The following is a 22,161-nucleotide window of genomic DNA, read 5'->3' as shown; positions in this document are numbered from 1 at the left end:
TAGAAAAACAGGAACCCAAATAATGTCTGTAGTTTAGTTCACAGTATTTTGTACCAATGTTACTATATTAATTTTGACAAATGTACCAGAGTCGCTATTCGAAGAAGCTAGATGAAGAGCACATGAAACTCTGTACTATTTTTGCAAGTTTTCTATAAATCTAAAATTATTCCAAGATGACAAGTTTATTTAAAAAAAAAAAAAAAAGATTGCAATTGCATTGGGTAGTTTTGACATTAAGGCTAAATCCTCCATATGTTTACATAGTCCCTTGTTTTAATTTTTAAACTAAAATTGAACTGTAAATAATACAACAAAAGCCACACTTTGCTGCAATAACTGTTGGGAAGATGCCCTAACTAGTGAACTGCTGAACTAGGAGTTTTTAAGGAAGGACAGGAAGGGTCACTGTACCAGCAGTTATCTAGTGGAGACAGAGCAGGACCTGGAGACCAGAGGGTCCCCAATCCGGACACCAGCACATGCTACTGTGAAATGGTTCTCAGAGGCATTCGTTGCTAAGACCTGACATCAACCACGCTAGAGGAATTTGGAGTACAGCAAGGTGGGAGAAATAAGTAGGAACGAGATGCTGGGACGCTCTAAACAGAGGGAATAAGAAACCTAGGAAATAAATGAGTATGAAAAAGAACTAAGATCACCTCTGGGTCCAGAAAAGGAGGAGAAAATGAGTTCTGTTCTATCTCTGAGCTCTCACGTTTTTCCTCTTGCATTATTATACTGTCCTTGCTCCCAGGAATAAAACTTTGGCTGGCATTACTGGTTCAGTTACTTAAATAAGTTTCATCTCATGGGCAGAGACTATCTCATTTACAGCAGTTTCTCTAGATAAGTATTTTCGAGATCCCAACAACTATCTCACAAAGTGAACTTTTGCAAACTAATCATCTGCTAATCAGGGACTGCACATGTAGTTAAAAACTACATGTGTCCTGAGAACAGGAATTCACAGAAGCTGCAATGTTATCTAATTTTGAACAAAACATTAAGGCTATGTATGATATTCATATTATTAAAATAAATTGCAAACTTTTTTTACTATCACTAGTTGCAATTTTTTAATTTAAAGATTTTTAAATGTAATAAAATTTTAGAGGAAAATTGTTTTATAAAGCATGCTTACAAGCCAAGAGAAATTAAATATAAGATCATATGTTATTTATAAACTCTGGTTACAAGTAACTTAATCATAAAGAATAAAAATATAAAGACACAGACAAAACAAATGTCATGAGTATATTGCTTCTTTTCTACAAAATCCTTCAACTCTATTCATTACCATTATCATATAAGCCATGAAAACAGGGCAAAACAGAAAATAGGTACTGAGTACAACCTGCCGTTGGTCAAGATGTTTCTAACAATTAACAATAATGATAAAATCATTCTCAAGCCTAAAAGGTTCTGCACTGATTAACGTATCCTTAAAATATATGATTATTTGGTAATTAAAGGGTAAACACATTTTTAAAACAAAATATAGACTAGTCTAGCCCATACTGACTTATAGTTAGCTTCAAGGGAGAAAATAAAATGTAACAGAACTTCTAAAAAAACTAATAGTTCATATTTGACTTCTACGGCATTTTACTGTTTATACGAAAGTCTTTTCAAAGCCTCACAACAACCCTGTGAGGTAGGTGAGAAAGTACTGTACCCATTTTACAGCAGAAAAGACTCAGAGTCAGAAAGAGTAGGTCATTTACGAAGTTATGTGGTGAGAAAGAGCCACATCGGGGAAGGAAATTCAGTTCCTTGACTTCAAAACTGTGGCTCTTTCCCGACACAGTTGGTAAAAAGGCCAAAACAAAACCACCCGCAGGGGAGTGAACGTGTCTCCGCATGCGGACATCCACATCCGCCTCCCATCCCAGAGTGCGCTCCGAAACGGGACTACAAGTAAGACCCGGCTTTCCTCCTCAGGTCAACGAACCTCGCCTTCCGTTAGTTTGGATTAACCTCCAATACAGGAGATCGCCTACGTTCGTTCTTGGTTACCCTTTCGTTGACAAACATATTTCCTCTAGTGGGCAGACTCCTCTCACAAAAATCTCTACCAACTGAAACACGTATATGTTAATAACTAAGCCTCCCGTAGACATCCATCGCCCATGTTAAACACCTCAACCTTACCAAACGGTGTACGCTTTTTCCCTTTGACTGTTCTCACATTTCTCTACAGTTCACATCCAGAGCCGACACTAGACATGCTACTCAAAAAGGGAGTAAGCGTCTGCAGAGAATAGAGAGAGAACTATATCCATGACCTTGGATGCCATACTTAAAAATATTTTAGCATCATGTTGACTTTTTACTGACTCACATTCAGCTTGTGGTCACCCATGATTGTGGCTTTCTTCCTTCTTTATTTATACCTTAGTCTGTCCCTCTCCATCCTATATTTATATGGTTGGATTTTTTCCCCACACACACCACCTTACACTAACTCTTGTAAAGTTTTCATAGATCCATTTCCCCATTTATCACAGTACTTTATAGAAATGTTTAAATCTGCAATTTATAATAACTACCACTTAGGCCTTAAGAATATCAAGACTGGAAAAGTCCATAATAATCAACACGACACACCCTGTAACTTACAAGCAATATTGGAACTAAGGAAAAGACCACACTAATTAATGCCCACTGGAAACCTACCTCCACTGGACGGTCACTCTTTACCAGTGCTATACGTGCCCTTTGCAAGGAACCGTCCATCAGCTTGTGAAGTCTTAAAATTAACTTTCTTAACCCCATCTGCTTCAGTGCTTTGTCTACAAACGGTCTATAAATGGAAGTCAGACAGTGTCTGCTAAAGCCGGCTTCCGTGCTGCCGTCCGGTGTCCCCCAGCCAACAGAGTCGTCCTCGGATCCAAGCCTCTCCAGCTTCTTGGACCTGCAGGCCTGCGGCTGGGAGCCGAAAGAGCTGTCAGTGGGCTGTGTGGTCTCCGGAGCCCCTGGATCAGAGGTCTGTTCCTCTTCACTCTCTTCTGTGCTACTTTCCAACTCTTTCAATTCTCCTTCCATGTCCTCGCCCTCGTCTTCTGGCTCGTTGCCTTTAGATGATCGAGGGGAGGGGATTTCAAACACCGGCCAGCCGATGTCTGATAAATTCTTGATGCCCAAAACAGTGCCCATAATCCGTAATTTCTGATTCAAGTCTTTCGTGATGTTCAACCACAAGCAGAGCGCCTGCACCCTGTCCTGAAAGTCTTTCGCGGCGTATCTTTCGTAGTCCTTCTGGAGAGCCTGCAAGGATGGATAAAGTGCTTCTATGTACTCCAGCAGCTCCATTATCCGTTTTACCTGCTCAAACGACACCCTCTGGCGCTGGAGATGCTCGTGATACGTGGAGTAACCCACAATCCTTGTCCCATGAGGGGCTCTGCACTGCCCTTCCACTGAAGTACCATTAAAACTAGCTCCGTTTCTCACAAAGGCAAAGCTCCCATAATTCACTTTGAAAGTAAGGATTTCATTGATGATATCCGGTATGGCCTGCCGGGCCGTGTACAGAAAGAGGTCCTGGTCGTTAATGGTCCGTCCTGCGTGCCAGGCTTGTAGCTCTAACCAGATTAGCTCATTGGATCGGTTAAACCAGAAAGCAGAAGTATTTTCCTGTCCTCTTTGCTCCCTGTCCTTCTTCTTTGAGACTGAGGTAAGCTTTAGCAGAAGTCGTAAAGTTTCAAAAAACTTTAAGCGATCTGCTGGGCAGTCCGTCCTGGAAGTCTGGCGGGCAGTCCTAGCGATGGGCACGGGCACGGACACCGGGAGCTTGGCGTTGCTGCAGCCGAGACTGAGGTAAGGCTTATTGAGATCCACGTCCGGAATGGGTTTTTTGGGCAAAGACCCACCCACCGAGTCCAGCATGAACGAGCACTGCACGTTCTTCTTGTGGTCGCGCTCCGTTGTCCTGAGCGCGGCCCGGACCTTCTTCTCCTGCTTGTAGCTGTACTCCTCCACACTCTCCGCGGGCCTTCCGCCGTCTCTGTTTGCAGGCTGGCTTGACGCGTTCATTTTTTCTATTAAGAAAATAAACATGTTAGATTTCTTTAAGATATGAAGCTGATCTTAATATTTTCAATAAAACCGATATCCACATGTACTTATATTTTCGGGCTGTTACTGGGGAAAAAAATCATACCAGATGCTGGAAATTAAAAGAATCAAAATATATATTTCTCTCTAAATTTTTTAAAAGATTTTATCCATTTCTCTGTTACATTCTAATATTCTCTACTACTAACTAACCTAAAACGAGTTATTTACCTCGATGTTACAAAGTACAGTTATCCAGGAGTCAAATCTTCACAAGTTATCATCTTCAACTTAGAAGGGAGAAATTGTGCAGATCTGCCAGAAACCTGGTTTAGAAAATACCTCTGATTCCTGCCTTTGCCATGAACTAAATGTATTAACTTAGACCAAATCGCTTATGTTTTCTAGGTCACTTTTCTCATTTGTAAAAGGAGATTGAGGAAAGAATCCTTAAGGCACTTTAAGATTATTCTCATAAAAATTAAGAGAGAGGTGATACACAAAAATTCTAACCTTACTTTTAGTCTACTCCTTGATTTCTTCTTGGCCACAAACAAATGAACAAACATTTTAAACTTAACATTAAGAAAATGAAAGACATACAACCTAGTTTAGTATAATTTGCCTAGTCTACTATACTGGCACATAAAATCATTAATGCAAAGAAAGTAAACACACTTCTCCTTCAAACAACTGTAAAAAAAAATTCTACAACTTTAATTCCCAAGCTTTGACGTGAACGCACACACGCACGCCGCCTCCCTTCCTGTCTGGCGTTTCTGACACCGCTCACCCCCTCCACCTTACGAAACCACTCCTTCCGCTGCTTTCCAGATACAGCACTTGGGGGCTCTCTTCTCCCTAAAGTCACCCCTTCTTAAATCCTCTCCGTGGAACTCTGCTCACTCCACGACAAGCTGCTGCGTCTTCAAGCTCCACTCGCAGATTTCTCCTGTCCTACCTTCCTGCCCCTGAGTGATCACCTCCACTCCCACTTCAGTAACGCCCACCCTGTAACGCCACCACGCGCTCTCCTCCACACTCGACAGACTTTGGGACCCTCAATCTAGGACACGCGTTTTGTATCTTAACATCTCTAAAATTAGAATATGTGTCATAATTAGTAGTGATATGAATAAATGTTAGAAACATATCCACTAATATATCATTTATATTTTCTTATATATGAGTAACAAATGGTTTTCTAAATCTATACCTAAATATTAGCATAGTTCTTTCAATAAAATAAAAATAAAAGTTCTAAGTATAAGAACAACTATGTCTTCAACTGTAAGCATTTTTCTTCTTAGTACATAATAGTACAGTATGCCTTAGATTTGATGAAATATTGTATATGAGTTACAGACTAATATACTCAAAATCAATTCTCCAGAGAAAACCTGTTTAAAAACAATTTATCTCCTAATCAATTACATTAAATTCGTTTTAAAATAAGAATTTTAAAACAAATATTCCTAAGAGCACCTCTAACTTGATTCACAGTATATTTCATTTCCTTTAGGGCTGATTCCTCATAAAGGGTTTATGGCTCTAGGGATTTTTGCTTATTATAATATAAAAATTATAATTTATTTTTTTAAATAGCAATATTTTTACATGATGGGTTTTTTATCTGAGTTCTAATATATTTTGCTTCAGAATATCTTAAAACTTTTTATACAGTCCATTTAAGCAATTTCTTCACAATTTCATTGTTTCTAGCTACCAATGCTTATCAATCCTCATTCATAAAAAATATACTAGGCCAGCCCTTTGCCCCCTTTGCCATTTTGTTTACTGGTATTCTTTATATCTTTATTAAATAGCACACCCACAACATTCACTTCTACCGAGTAAAACAATGGTTGTTTGAAAGCAAAGCTAACAAGTGCTTCTAAATTTAACTACACTATATTTTAACTATACTATATTTTAACTACACTGTATTTACTTTTAATACACTGAGTTTGATATGCCAATGGGACATTGTGTAGAAATGTCTGTAGGTAACTTATATACGAGTCTTGAACTTCGGAGAGAAATCCAGAGATATCGATTTGAAAATCATCAGTATGTATTAGACATTATTTAATACCAGAAGAATACATAAGAACATCCAAGAAAAGTATGCAGAAGAGGCAAAGCAAACCTAGTACAGAATGTTGTATTAATCAGTATATGCATCCAAATAAATGCCACAATACCATTTTTCTGTATAGACAGAAATTTGGGCAAGCCTAAAAAACTAAATTTTGTAGATTATGTACAAATCTTGGTAAGCCTACCTTACCCACAGCATACGAAATAATATATTATACGACTTCTTGAAATTGTGTTTACAAAAAGCCGTGGCTTAGTATTTGGAGCTACGATGTGTGTAAAGAAAAGCAAATAGGGAAAGGAACAAGATGGGACAAAGAAGTTATTTTTTTTCCAAAACAAAAAGACCAAGTTGGTTTTAGGGGAAAAAAAAGAAAACTGATACATCTTCAAAAAGATGTAATTAATCTTAAAACAGACTTAAACCCCGATCTTATTACTGTGAAAAAGACAATACTAATCTATCTATATCGTCGGGAGCTATGTTTTTCAAATAACACACTTATGATGGAGAGAGGAAAGCCATCGCTGGTGACCAAGTAGGCCTCTATAAAATCATAAGGGACCTGCCAGTTAAGGGAGACCCGAGAAAGCATTAGGGTGTCGAAAGAAAGAGGTCTGTGAGGTTAGACACAGTAACTTCCCAAGCACGTAATACTTTGTCTTTACCACTGTGACATGAGAAAGAAACGTTTAACAATAGTTTAACAATACTCAAGAGCCCATTGTCAATGAACAGGTTTTTTTGTTTCATTTTCTGTAAATACTAAATCCCTCAGTAATTAACAAAAAGTCAAATATAAATAGAGCTTCTGAAAAGGAGATGAATTCCCCACCATGCACGCTTTGAAATGGCTCTTTGGAACACGTATACAATGTAGTTGGTATCGAGTCCTTGCAATTCTACTGTCCTCTCATACATGTATTGTCAAACTCAACACGCTGGCCTTCCTCAAGCTCTCAAATGAGAAAGCATAAATGGATGTCTGTTCTTCACCTTTCAATGTGAGGTGATCATCAGAGCAACGATCCAGACTATCAAACATGGATGTCAGCAACCTGAAGGGGCTTAAAGATCTTCCAAATCGAGGTTCTCGAATTTCCATAGGCGTTAAAAATCACTCGGGTTCTTGCTAAAATATGGATTCCTGGGCCCAGTCCCAGTGTCTCTGATTCGGCATGGTTAGAATGACACTATTTTGGGAAACACTGCTTTATTCAATCTCTCATTTTCGAGGTAATGGCTTTACAGAGATTGTCATAATCTTCACAGTAAGATGTGATGAAGATCACCACAGGACACAGATGGTGAAGCAGATGTCAGCACAGGGCTCCTGACCTACACTTATACCATCACGGCGACCTTACACCTCTCAAAAACTGTTCACAGGGCAGGACCGACGGACCAAAGAAAGGCTGAGACACTGAGTTCCATAAAAGACAGATTACAGTGGGCTACCTGACCTGTGAGGGCTTTAAGTAAGACCAGGTACTTGGCTGGGGCCCTGAAGAATGGATCAGCTTCCCTGCGGGCAGTAAGGCAGGCAGAAGAGCATGATGACGCAGAGGCAGAAGAGAACAGTCTGGCTGGAATGGAGAGTCTAATGATGCTATATGTTTATTTTTTTGTAAGTACTAAAAATATTTAAAGAATCATGCCTACACATCAGTTTATGACAATGGCTACCGCCTATCATAACTAAAAAAATAGTGTTAATGGTTACTCTCACCTCTTTTCAACACACAGTGCCCTCCGTGACCCTTCTGCATCCTTATATTCCCTCAGGGACATTCCTGATGTCGTTTCTGTTTATGACGGAGAGGGGCTGGAGGGCGCGAAGACAGTATGGCGCCCAGACACTAATTCCCCAAAGCCTTACGCGCAGGTAGGAAGTGGACTCTCAGATCACCGAAGAACCAGACCTTCGGGTGCAGATGCCCTGTGTGGTCCCCTCCCAGGCTGGCTGGCCCTGTGTAGCCCAAAGGATGCAGCAGGAGTGATGCTGGGTGACCCTCCAGGCTAAGTTATAAGAAGCATTCCAACTTCTACCTCGATTTCTTAAAAACACTTGCTCCGAGGGACGCTAACGGCCATATAGTCAGTTCAATTACCCAGGAACCAGCCCAGGCGAGCCATGTCAAAGGTCACATGGTAAACAACAATGCCAGCCCTCAGCCCAGGTGCCAGACCGGGGAGAGGAAGAGCCCCCTTGGATTAAGACCCAGCAGACGCCATGTGGGGGACACCTGAGGGACCAGGCTCAGGCTTAGGGCACAGCCGAGCGATGACGCCTCCAGTCGACGGAGCTATGCTGGACATGAGCTGCGTGCTGCCTGCACACCTGACCACTGCAATGCAAGCACAATAAACCGGCTGCTTTTTTACACCACTAAGTTTAGGGGTGATTTATTACACAGCAATAATCAGAAAAATGCAAATATTACTGATGACATTTATTAAAAAATGAGTCTAAGTTTGACAGCAGTTCAAGAGTGAACAGTATGATTCAGAGGGACCGTGTTTGTTGCAGCGAGAAGAAAATAATGTCCCAGTTCACAGTTTCTTGGAAAGTTTTTAAGGTAAATCTGACCAACTAATTAATTCTGAAAAGCTCTTTAAAATACTGAGGGACCAATATATTATTATGAATCATAAACCAGTTTGAAATATTGGTCTCCCTGACTCCACTTTCAGATCAGAGCACAAAGGTCACTGGTTCCAGGCGTCTTCCCAGCGCCAGGGCCCTCCTGGCCCTCCTGCGGGTGCTGGAGGCAGCCTCTGCCGTCACCCTCCATTCCAGGTCCACCACACAACATCACATGACCTGCTCATCTGCGTGGTCTCTATGGAGGACGGGGCTACGGCTTACCCAGTATCCGAAACAGCACACGCCCCAGCGTCACTCCAATTCTAAGACAGAACGAAGGAGAAATAAGGGAAGAATGGAAGGAAGGAAAGAAGGGAATGAGAAGAGGGGGCGGGAGGAAGGAAAGAGAAGTAAAGGAAAACAGGAAGGCAAGAAAAACTCAATGAAAAAGTAACTATGGTGACAACATCTGCAGTGAGGAAAAAAACAACGGCTAGGAAGCGCGACAGGGAAGCGTGCAGTCTGGGGAGCGCTGGCCCAGGCTGGAGTCCCGATGCTGTAGCTCAGGAGCTGTGCAGCCTGAGACTCAGCGTCCTGACAGCAGGGACACCGATTAATACAGACACAACCAGCATTATAATGATCTAATTCTACATTAAAGTTTAAAATTGAGGGCAAGAATAAAAGTAATAAATATCGAGGAAGAAATCTTCAGCTTACAGTAATAATGACAGCTAATACTTATTGAACACACAATCCTCGCAGCACTGTAAAGCAGATGATTTTACCGATGAAGAAAATAAGACAAGAGGCTGCGTGCACAGGAGGTGGCAGAGGCAGGATGAGGATCCAGGCGATAGGGCGCCAGCCCGTGCCCCGCCCTCTAGCCCTGCTGCACAGGTCCAAAAGCAAGGACGTCCTCGAGGACTTTCTGCTGTCACGACAAAAACACCCCATCACCAAAATGTCGAACGGCCACCTGCCTAGCATGGCTGCTTCATTTCCATCTCTTCTTGATGTTTGTGAATAAGAACAGTGGCAAGAAACAACTTACCTGATGGCAGACACAGGAAGCTGCTTTCCAACAAACACGTGCCTGGGCCATTTGAAACTGAGGACCCTGGAAACTGCGCTAGTTCCCCAAACGCAAACTGAATGTTCTGCAGGACCTACGCCTCGGTAGGTTATCACAATATTTAAAAGAAACTCTTCTGAGGAGCTAAGCGCAGTGATCAGCACATAGTAAGCGCTCAACAACTCTTAGTGACAGCTGGGCAAATGCTGCGATAAACAATACAGCAGCCATTTAAATGAACAGTGCAGGTTATCTGATGACATGAAAAGTCCGTAAAGCATTAAACGAAAAAAGCCAGTTATGAAATAGTAAATATTGTATGACAACATAAATACAGGCAAAGAGAATACAAGGCAAAGATGGTAAAAGTTACTTCTGCTGCTGGGTTTATGGATTTTTTTTTTTTTTTTTTGTATTTTCTAAATTACCGAAAACAAATCTGTAATCTTTTGCAATAAGAAAAAAAAATAAGTTACCAAGGACTCCGGTGTCCCAAGTCTGCTCTGAGTTAGCTACAAGGCTAGTTTATGGGCTTTCGCGTCACCTGAAAAGTGGCAGGAACCGGAAATGGTCTCTGGGACCCCTTCCAGACCTACAATTCTGTAATTTTATGAAGTAAACAATGGAAAGAAGTCTAGAAAGAAAAGAGATGACCTTCCCTCTTTCTTCTATCCCCACACAGCCCAGAAGGACGTGGGAAGCTCAGCAAACGCCTGGTGCCTGGTTTGCTGACTGACGAGTGAAAGACGGCCCGGTCGGCTCACGTATCGCGTTCGGGATGAGCCTGGCGCACGTGGCCTGCACAGGGAAGAGGTCCGAATCGAGGAGCAGGAGAACCAGTTGTCACCATAGTCCTGCCACTAGCTCAAGCCTCTAGGCCTCAGTTTCTCAATCTATGAAACGGAGAGACTGTGCTCTCAACTCCAGCTCTAAAATCACACGGGCCCACGAGTGAAGAAACAGCAGATGTGCTACTGAGACCCCCTCACGTCACTACCACAAAGCAAACACGCACTAACTAATGCTGACTCAGGAGACGCTGCTTCAGTGCTATTTTAGACAAGGAATTTCTGAAGGCATTTGAAAAATTTGAGAAAATGGATAAGGACTGATTTTAAAAATGACAAATAGCAATAGGAAGCTATTAATTTCCAAAGAGGGTAAGTGCAGGACACAGGTTAACGGACTACTGCAAATAAAATAAAACGAAGTAAAGAATCATCTTCCCTGTGGGAAAGACAAGTTACACCCGGAATTCCTCCCTGGACAGGGCCGCATTCAAGCAAATAAATACGATAAAAGCCATTTCTCTTGCCTCCCTCCTTGAGGAAGGGCTATGATAAGGACACAGAGGGAACCTGCCCATTGCGCCGGTGAGAGTCCACTGTGCGGAAGGCTGTGGGAAGCGGGACCTGGCCGAAGGGGGAGGAAAACATGGGCCAAAGAAAGGGACAGACGACAAAGGGCTTGATTTCGGCAGGGAGAACACGTGACGGGGGGGATTTCTCAGAAAAGACAGAAAACGAATCCCTATTTCTGCCGTAACAGATGGATGAACTCCAGAAAGCGATGAGACCAGTTTCAGGACAAGTGGTCTGCTGAAATTAACTGGGACACTGTAATACCTTAGGCTTCAGTGACCTGAGGTTCCACACCAGAAAGCAGGGCACAAGGAGGCAGCAGGTCAGCGTGATTCAATCGTCTACCTCAGAAAGAGAACGGCTGTGCGTGCTAGGAGGAGGAAGTGAAAACACAGACGCTCCCCGCTTCCAGGAGCTGCGGGGTCCTAAACAAACAGCAAAGCAGAGCGCAAAAATCTGTCCATGGTCATGAGGTGAGGGGACCATGTAGGCACTGTGCTCAGTGAGCAAGGGCCCCACACACTCAAGGGGCAGCCTCCCGGTCACCGGCACGGAGCACAGGTCTTGGGCTGGCCAGGGGACCCTGGGGGAGAAAGGCTGGCTCTGCCTCCCCCAAGTGGCCACAGGTGAAGTCTGGCAGACACTTCCGCCTAAGAGATCCAGAGGCTAAAAGATGGCCATCTACAGCACACAGCAGAAGCCAGCCTGGATGAGCACACCGATTCATCCACAGGTGGCCTCTTTCACAATCTAGAAGAAATACAAATGCCTCACATCATCGACTGTAACAATCACTCAGGACAAACCTTTCTATCTCCTTTATTAACAATAACCGTAATAATTCAAAAATTTAAAATAAGATGTAAAAGTGGCATTAAAGTCAAATTTAAAATAAAAGGCATAACTAACATTACCATAGGAGGATCCATAGTTGCTTGTATATACCAAGAGCACCAAGCCCTCTCCTGCACTTTTTTTTTTTTAGGCGAGGCAACCCTTGGTTGACCTCACAGATTGCAAGGACCTTGTCAGCTTATAATCCCTTATTTTTTTTTCTTTTTTTTTTTTTTTGCACCTAGAGCACCTAGTCTTCCTAGGTGGTCTCCCATCCAAGGACTAACCAGGCCCGACCCTGCTTTGCTTCCGAGATCAGCCGCGATCGGGCTTGTTCAGGGCGTCATGGCCGTAGACTCCTTCGTATCCTTTTAAGAATAAGACCTACCTTTCAAATTAGTTCGACTGGCGGGCCTCCCTATATTGTTCCTTTGGTGTTTGGCCGACATGCGTTTCATTTGCCGCGGCGTGCTGGGGGGCGAGGCACCATAGAGGTTCTCCGCGTTCGTTTCGTCCGAAAAGTCCTCGGGGTCAGATTCGGAAATCCTGCAGGCCGAGTCTCGCAAAGCGCACTCTTGCCTGTGAAGGACAGACGCGGAGGAAATATTCAGGAGCGTATAATGTGAATTCAAACTCAGAACTCAACTTTCTGATAAGAACGCCTCCTAGAGCGTTCCTGCGGCCATGTCCCCTCCGCAGCACGGTGACCTGGCCGTCCTCTGCACGCGGAAGCCGAGGGAGGACGACCCTCTCTCCGAACGCGATGACGGCGACGCCGCCGCCGTCACCGCGTGGGCGGAACCGATGGGCGGGTTCCGTTTGGAAGATTCTTTCTAAGAGTTTCAAACTAGAACCTTACAGATGAAGGAAAACGAGCAAAGAACTGAAAGACACGAGTCGGACGGCACCGAGTCCGCGCTTGCGAGCCAGCGCGGGCGGCCGCCCAGGGTCGCGGGGCTCCTCTGCCTCTCGGAAGCACAGACAGACAGACAGACAGACGGCGCAGGACGCTCGGCCAGGCCCGCGCGGCAGCCCAGCGTTCAGTGTCGTCAGACGCACGCCACAACGCAGGGCTCGGGAGAGGGCGTGGGGAGAAGGCGGTGCGAGGAGAAAAAGGAATTTGCTTCTCTTCGCTTTCGACATGCTGTTCCTCGCGAGCCTGCTCTCCGGAAACGCGACCTGCCAAGGCTCGGTCCCCAACCAACTTCTCCAGTGATGATAAAGGTTCTGTTTGCAGAGCTAACAACAACAACAAAAAAAAATGCAGCGCTATAAACTAAGAACAAATACGATTCCAAATCAGCAAACTAGCAGGAACCAATCACGAAGTTCCTTTCAAATGCTCATTATCACCGTCTACCCCGATCTGAGCATTCTTTATAAAATACACTTCGATTTTAGAAACATCACTCTAAACTACATCCAAAGTCCAACCAGTTTTTTCCTGGCAATTTATATCCTGATATAAAATCAAAGCTACTCAAAATCACACGGTAGAAAGAAAAATCACTAAAATCTATGAAACCACTATTATTAAATTAGACTGAAATAAAATTTCAGAAAAAAAATCTTTCAAAAAATAAAAAGGTTGCAGAACTATACAAATTTACAGTACTGAAATCTTCAAAGAACTGCATTAACAGGTCAAAACTGATTTTTTAATCAGCTAAGACCACTAGATATTTGGAGTACATATGCCTCACACATGTGCACACACAAGTGAAATGCGCTGAAAGCTAACTAAAACCAATTAAAGCGGAGCAAATTTAGAAATAACTTTTAAATGCACCTATTCCCTTAGGCTAATTATTTAAGTCTCACGAAGTCATACAACAAATAATATAACTTACAGGTTGACCTGAAATTTCCTACATCCACTGCTTCTACACGCACTGCAAAACAGTCGATTCGGCTGAGGAAAGGACATGGTTACCACGCCAAGGTCACGAATTTCATTCCCATGTTTTAGCAGTTACTAGCACAGGCTTTGGAATGATTAACAGCAAAGGCTTTGTGGTGTGAGGGACTTGGATTCAAATCCCGCCTGTGCTCGTTACTAGCTGTGTGGGCCTTGGCCAAATTACTTAGAATCTGCACTCTGCACATTTACAAAACAAGTATAAGTACTTAGACCCCTAATTAAATCCAATAATGCATGCTTAACAAAGGAGCGACAACAGAGCAAGGGTTCACTAGATGATGGACACTAGATGATGGTCACCGCACTCACCATCCACCATGAGAACCTGAGTTCTTTAAGCATCTGCTTAACATGAAGAGGGAAGTCTGCCTTTGAGTTCAGCATGACATAGGACCAGAAACCATTTTAACATTTTTAACAATTTCTAAATTCTTTCAAATTAAATATTATAAGTCTTTTTTTAATTTCCCCCTAAGATACAGTAAATGGTAAAAAAGGACTTTGCGTTTATTTTACTACTTTTCTATCTCCCGTAGTTTCCAGCATAGTGCTTAAAACCATTTAGTGTTTTCCACAGTGATATGTTTCACATATTAGAATGGTCATCCTAAAAGACTACAGCACATTTAGTCAGTTAAATAAACCGAGCCGGACAACAGGGAAAACCAGGATGAACCGAAGAATGGAGGTGGACGAGAAAGGACAAACGCAACCTCGTTCAGAGCACGCCCTCTGCCGGGGACTCGGAGGCCTGGTTCCCGCCTACCTACCAAGTGGTGGCCACGCATGACCTCATCCTTCTGAGACTCAGAACAAGGCTGATTTAGACTCTGTAAGGTCAACACTGTAACATATTTCAAGAAGTTCAGTTGTGAAGAATAAAAAATAACCAAAACAAAATAATAGAAATAAAGGGCTATGTGGAAAATACTAAAATACCAAACAGGCATATAAAATTGTGTGTTTTACTAATATCCCGCAGTACTGAGTGGATGAATGAATTTCAGAAGTGCAAAATTAAAGTGGAAGAGGCTGTTCTGAAGAGAGACGGAAAACGTCCAAACTTCAGTGAGCCGGGTCCCCAAATGGCAAGCACCTGGACCTGAGAACAGTCATGATCTCAGGACAGGGGAGTTTCTCTTCTTAAATAAATACACTGCCTGATAAACATGGAAACAAGTCCTGTGCTTTAATGAATAAAAAGAGTGTAGGTAAGCACATTTAATAAAAATATAGTTAACTTTTAAGAATTTAATTTGAAGAAACAGAAAAAGATATTTGTTTTATACTGTCGTCCAACTGTGGATGTGGAAAAATTCATCTGGTTGTAATCTCCAAACAAAAGCAGAAAAACCACTGTAATAATTTCACAGAAGCTGAAGGTCTCATTTTCAAACCTACATCTATCACAAAACAAAAAGTCATCTATATTGGTCTCTACACCTTCACGCACACATAATAAACAGACTACTGATTTCAACGTATTTCCAAATTATTTAATTATTCTAACAGCAAACAAAAAATCACAAGGAAATGGAGATAAATACTGTTAAAATATATTAAAATAAGATACAACATAATATATTTTATCTCTCCTTATTCATTATGCATCACAGAAAAGGAGGTAGGAAAAATGCCATATGGTACTGCTAGCCACTATATTTACAATTCATAATTAAAATGAGTTTTAAGACAAGCATTACACATAGGTGAAGTTATGTACTGAACACTTTCTTAGGATTTACTTAGCTCAGGCAAGATGGCATTCACACTTGTCGAAAATGTTATTAGTTCACATTCCGTCCAAGTAACTTAGTAATTTAATTACATGTCAAAACAAAGTCCAACATTATTTAGAGAAATTTTAAGAGAAAAGTCTAGCACCCTATAAATAAAACTCATAATACCTGATACCCTATCAAAAATTACCAAAGAAACAGGAAAATATGACCCAAACCGGGGGAAAAATCAATAGAAATATACCAGATATGACTCAAGCAGAACCTAGAGAGATGAAAAATTTCCTGAAATGAAAACTACTCTGGATGGTATTAAAACCAGATTAGACACAGAAGAAAAGATTGGTGACCTTGAAGACACAGCAACAGAAACTATATAAAATGAAAAAGAGAGAAAAAGATTGAGAAACAAAAATGAAAAAGAATAGAGCATCAGTAATCCATGGAGCAGTATCAAGTAGTTTGACATATGTGTTACTGGAGCCTAAAATGAGAAAAGGAAGACACGGAAAAGATCTCTGAACAAATAAGGGCTGAAATTTTTCCAAATCTGAAGAAAACCACAAGCTCACAGATCCAAGTAACTCAGCAGACTCCAAACAGAAGAACTATAAGCAAACTAACAGTTTCTGATTATGACATCAAAATCTTAAAAGCAACTGGAGAAAAATAACCTAGTTTTGGAGCCTTAGCTGAGAAGTAATACATAATGGGGCGGGGAATCAAGGAAAAGTTTATTCTTTCCTTAAAAAAAAATTTATACACAAAATCAAAGAAAAGAAACATTAGTGGTAAATTCAAAAGAACTTGCATCGTTTCAATTAACTGACCAAAAGCATCCAAAACCTCATTTTGTATTAGCTCATGTGAGATGAGCTAATGTGGTCAGTTGACTGGTTCAGAGCATTTCCATGGATACCAACTATTTTGGATGAGGAAAGCAGTGCAAGGTCTATATCAGCTGCCCTGAAACATACGCCTTACTTGTGTTTAAAAACATGCAAATGTGAAGTGTCTTTCTGGTATTAAACTTCTCACAGCCAAATAAAACAATGTTTCACTCTTTTAACATAAAACTTTGCTAAAGTACTATTCACTTGACATAGAATTTGGTCTAAGAAAAGTATGTCTTGAACTCAACCCAAGGGAGTTTGGTGTCATTTTTAAATAAAAAACGTGTATAAGACAAGAATTCAAGTTACTTGGGGTTAAATAGTTCTGCCCTGACATAGTAGGTAACCCACATGGGGACTAAAATAGCCCATCTATAAAATGATGAAGCTGAATTAGGTGAGTCTGAAAACATCTGTGGTTTTGCAAAAGCCCTTAAAATTAACTTTATTAGAAGTTCTTTAGCGAAATCCTTAAAAACATTTTATTTACTTATGAAGCACAGTATCCATCTGCATAAAGTCCCCTCTACCACCTCCCCCTCCCCCATTAACCTATTCTCCACCATGTAAAAATCAAAGCAGGGCGGGGAGGCGGGAAGGCAGGGAGGGAGAGGTAGGCAGATGGGGTGGATTTTCCAGGTTTCTTTTTTAAGACCCTGTACAGTTTGCTGGGCCTGCAGTATGCATCAAAGGGAGCTTCACTAATTTCGAGGTTGCATGGTTGTTTCATACTGTGAGAACCAATTAATTAATAAGTTAGTTGATCTTTTAATCAGCCTATAGCTGAGCATTTATCAGCTAACCTCCAGGTGAGCTGTTGTCAAACCTCAAGCTTTTCCCACATTCATTATTTAACTTCTGCATTGATTCAGAGTATAGGGTCTTCGCAGACCTAGTGAGTCTTGGTTATTTCTCAGGACGGACACTCATACTTTTTTTTTTTTTAACTAAAATTCACCTTTTCTTAAACAAGTAGCTATTAAAAAAAAAAAAAAGTCTATGGAAATGAACAAGAAACTATCCCCACAACCAGACGCGCAGCCTCGTGAGAGCAGAGAGCCCGTCGGTCTCTTTACCACCGGTCCCCTGGTGACTAGAACAGTGCCCAGTAACTACCTGCTGAATAAATGAACTTGTGAGGTAAGTAACTTTACCTCTGATATGTTAGGCTTACTCGTTATCTAAATTCTATTAAAATCACGTTTAATTATATGAAGAACGTAACTTCTTAAAGGCTACAAAAACTAAAAGTTATTTATTTCTGATGATAAAGTGATACTGCAACCCTAGGTGCCAGAATGACCATCTACTGACCAAAATCACAGCGACGGGGCACGGAGTACAGAATAATGCTGCTGGAATCGGATTACCATGGGCTGATTACCTACGTTTCCATGCTTATTAGTAAGAATACAAGTTTTGACCAAATTATTTTAAGTTTGCCTGCAAACACTTTCATTTATCAGAAGGTTTCTTATCAAATGTCACTAAAACTTGTGGTCAATAAGTTAATTTTTAAAATATATATTAAAAGCATTAAAAATTGAAAATACCAAAATTGAAACATTTGTGGTGGCTGTTATCGTGGTGGCTGTTACCTTGGTGGCCACCAGGAGCCCCGCCTCCAAGCACTCACACGCTATGAGTCACCTACTCCTGAATTGAGGGTGCCCCTGTGACCTGCCTTAACCAACGGGATGCAGGAAAAGTGACACTGGGCCAGCTCCCGGCCCGAGCCGTAAGAAGGCCACTGCCAGACTGCAGGGGAAACCAGCCACCACGTAAGAAGTCCAACTACACTGGGGCTGCCACAGTGTTCGAACCCCGCCCTAGCCAGGTGGGGAGGCTGCGTGAAGGAGAGTCCAGCTGGCCCAAAGTCTTGTTGAGCTGCCAGCCAGCCCGACTCGCCAGCCCGTGAGTGGGGCTATTCTGGACCTCCCAGCTGTCCGTGAGGCGAGCCAACACCATGAGAAGCAGAAGAACCGCTCAATACTGTAACAGATAATAAATGGTTTAGAAGCCATTAAGCTTTGGTATGATTTGTTCAAATATAATAGATAACCAAGCACACATACAAAACTTTAGTATTTTATTGTCACTAAAGCCCATGAATGGGTTTAATCCATCACTACTTCGATGAGGGCCACAGCCTTGCCTTTTAGTGTGAGTCCCTGAAAGAAGACACAAATTCATTTTGTCACAAACACCACGACCAAAGAGCAACATCTGCAATCTCTACTATTTATTTAAAATAAAACAAGAATTTAAAGAATTTGTGGAGCAATTTTTCAGGATATTTATGGTTTTTCTTCTTAAACTTTACAGTTCTCTCCTACATCTAATTTGATGACAATTCTCTTTTTGCGAACTATGTTTAGACTTTGCAAAGTATTACAAATTAGTTTATATAAAAACTACAAGTCTTTTTTGCATTCACCTTTCATATATTTGTATAACAGTTTACTAATTATGCAATTACAACTAAAATATACAATCGACCTCAACAGATTTAGGAACAAACCAGGAACTCTCAATAAGCATACAGTTCAATTGGTGGGAACGGAAAATCATGGGCGTTCTAGAGAGCAGCCTCTTTGTCATAAGGATTCATGATGCTGTGAGTATTAGCTAGATGTTTATAGAAGAAATGAAATAGACAAGGCAGGTCTTGGAACAGGTCAGGTAGATGAGTAGTTAAGGCCTGCCTGACTTAGATCTTCTGGTAGAAGTCATTTATTTACCTCACTCACAGATTTATACAAAACACATTTGTCAGTCCTGAACTAAGAAAAACAAAAAGAATACATAAAGATAGAAAACAAATTAAAGAAAAATTATCCCAGATGGAAAAACTTTACTCACGTTTAAAAATAAAAATAATTATAAGCTGTTTAAAAAATATTTTCAGATGAAAGCTTTCAGAAAACAAACTTATAAAATTATGTAAACAAATGTAACAAAGTACTTTAAAGACTTCATGTTATTATTTGTCACTTTTGGTTAATCAGAAGACTACCCAAAAAGAACTAGAACAAAAAGAGAGAGAGAAAAATGCTTTGGGCATTTAAATACATATGAGTCATGTTACAGATGAAAGTCAAAATGTGATTATTTCTGTCATTTCTGCAATTTTGCAGCAAACAGTTGAGTACTTAAAAGCAAGTGGACAAACAATAATACATTTTTCAGGTGTACTTTCTTATTTTTACCAGGTCTAACACCTCCAAGAAAGTATGTGTGCATATCTACACCATATCTTTATCCAGAGCTTGGCAAATCAACACTAGATGGTGTAACAGATTCGTAAGAGGACAATCGACATGGAATGAAACCCTTTCTAGGTGCACCTGGTTGTACAGGGGGACTGACGCAGAGAACACAGGTGGGAGGATGTCCTTGCAACACAAGAAATGAAAATAAGCACCACTTCAGTCTCGTTGTGGATATATTTTGCAATTAAATGCCAATGACAAAAAATATTTTAAAAAGCAACATGAAACAAAAAAGATGATTCATTCAAAGTTTGTTTGAGGCTTAACTAAAGAGAACCACAGAGCTAAGGCAAGGAAATTTGGCAAATGGAAAGATGTATCAAAGCTGGCAGGAAACACAAAGGTCTTATAATCTGCTAAGTGCATGTAAAACATTAAAGAGATTATGAGAAACAAGAAAAATGCTTAAAACTTTAAAAGTAGCAGAAAAGGATTTGATCTCTCTCTACCTATTCTTCCAACAAATGAAAACTTTTTAAAATTCCTTTTAATTTATTAGAATTTATTTGTGGGGGAAAAAAACACTATATCATAAATTACTTTCCTGTCATTCTTAGAACTCAAGTAACTGAAGAGCAACTTTCTGTAGGACACGCATGAGCTGTTTGAATCTCCTGGGCTCAAATTCTCTTTTTTTCCTAATTTGATTTTAAAAATAATTAACTATAAATATGCCCTATGACCCACATATACATTCAAAAGATGAACTCCAACTGTTAGGAGAATAAATCTAGGGGAAGCAAGCATCTGAGATATTCTCCCAGGGTTTTCAGTGAAGGAAGTGGAAAGAAAAATGGCAAAAGCACTTCTGCTTTGACATCAGCACAGAAAGAGCGCATCTACCTGGGAATCAGATCCTGGTCTCCTATGCCAGGCTCCAAGGAGAGAACCTGGACTCCCTGGAAATTGGCTGACGGACCCCCAGACTGGGGCAAGGAAGACGGACCGCAAGCCTGGAGCATCCTCCGGTGCAGCAGGCAAGGAAGGGCTCAAAACCAAAAAACAAACCAATGCAGTATGTCAGAAGGACGTGCGAGCAGAGCTCTCATTAGCCAAAGCTGGAACAATTTGAGCAACAAAGCGAATGACACGGAACCGGGTTATAACCATGAATCCATGAGTCCACACTGATACGAATAAGTACTAAATAAATAAATAAATAAATAAATAAATAAATGGGAGCAGAGACAAATCTCCTGTACAGAAAAAGGTCTCAGCAATTTATGTAGACACCCCCCACTGGAGGCGGTGGGGTTTAACTCCCCGCCACCTAGTATGGGCTGCACTTGTAATGACTTTCTTTCAAAGAGTAAAGCTTGTAAAGGCAGAGAAAAAAATAGTAGCTGCACACTGGAGAAACCTGGCGAGCACTACTCAACCGCAGTCGTCAGGGGACCAAGGTTAACAACATCGGCGACAAGCCTTGTTGAGAGAGTGCGCCCCTCGCATGATGACAAGGACACTTCACCTCTGTGGTCACCTTCCCCAAACCCGTAAGTCCAGTCAAACCATGATAAAAACAGCAGACAAACCCAAAGTGAGGAACAGTCTACAAAACACGTGACCAATACGCCCTGAAACTCAAAAACAAAGTCTTGAGCAACAGCCAAGAGGCGGCCAGGGAGAGATGACGACCCAAGTGTTATGGTGTCAGGGATGGGATCTGGGAGCAGGAAAAGAATAAAATCTGAATAATGTACAAAGTTTAGTAAATAATAATGTATTAATATGGCTCCATTAGCTGCGACAAGTGTACACAGTAATGTTTCACGACAGGAGAAACTGGACGCAGGACACACGGATATTCTGCACTATCTTTGCAACTGTCTAAATCTAAAACTATTTCAAAATTAAAAGATTATTTTAAGGGTTAAATAATAGCATTATATGGAACAGTTCCATGACAATGTTGAATAAATTTGGTGTTATTATACAGGTATAAAAGACGAAGAGTCAGAACTAAATAAAAACTGTAGTATTAATTATAAAATTAAGCAATTCCTTATCAATACAAGTAATGACTGTGGTTTAAAAAAAATTTAATGGTAGGTGAAGAAATGCCATTTAAAATAATGACTTCCAAGAAAAAAAATGGCGTAGATGATAGAGGCTTTGTTCATCTCTCTTTCAACCACATCAAAATTGTGACAGAAACACGGAGCAAACAGCAAGCAAAGTCACCTGGGATCTAGGTGAACAAGCTCTACGACTAGGGAGAGAAATGAGAAATGACCCTGCGAAAGGAGGAGGTAGGAGGGGGCGAGGACGCGAGGCTGCCCGGTCCCGAGCGGCTGAGTGGGACAGAGGCTGTGGGTGGGG

General features: G+C 41.2%; 1 protein-coding gene and 1 pseudogene across 1 annotated transcript in view; both read right to left on the bottom strand.

Annotated features, from left to right (window-relative positions):
- The window catches only part of MAP3K4 (mitogen-activated protein kinase kinase kinase 4), a 75,420-nt gene that overhangs the window by 47,237 nt on the left and 6,022 nt on the right, over positions 1 to 22,161 (bottom strand). The window contains exons 2-3 of the mRNA XM_025049057.1: positions 12,406 to 12,596; positions 2,680 to 4,043 (exon numbers count right to left, since the gene is read on the bottom strand). Of these exons, the coding sequence (XP_024904825.1) occupies positions 2,680 to 4,043; positions 12,406 to 12,596 (1,555 nt within the window). The remainder of the gene's footprint in view (positions 1 to 2,679; positions 4,044 to 12,405; positions 12,597 to 22,161) is intronic.
- LOC112482357 lies at positions 12,256 to 12,374 on the bottom strand (annotated as a pseudogene).

This window comes from Pteropus alecto, unplaced genomic scaffold, assembly GCF_000325575.1.
Source record: "Pteropus alecto unplaced genomic scaffold, ASM32557v1 scaffold195, whole genome shotgun sequence".
Classification (NCBI taxonomy): domain Eukaryota; kingdom Metazoa; phylum Chordata; class Mammalia; order Chiroptera; family Pteropodidae; genus Pteropus; species Pteropus alecto.
The sequence above is the reverse complement of the archived record's forward strand: the minus strand, read 5'-3'. Positions and strand labels throughout refer to the sequence as shown.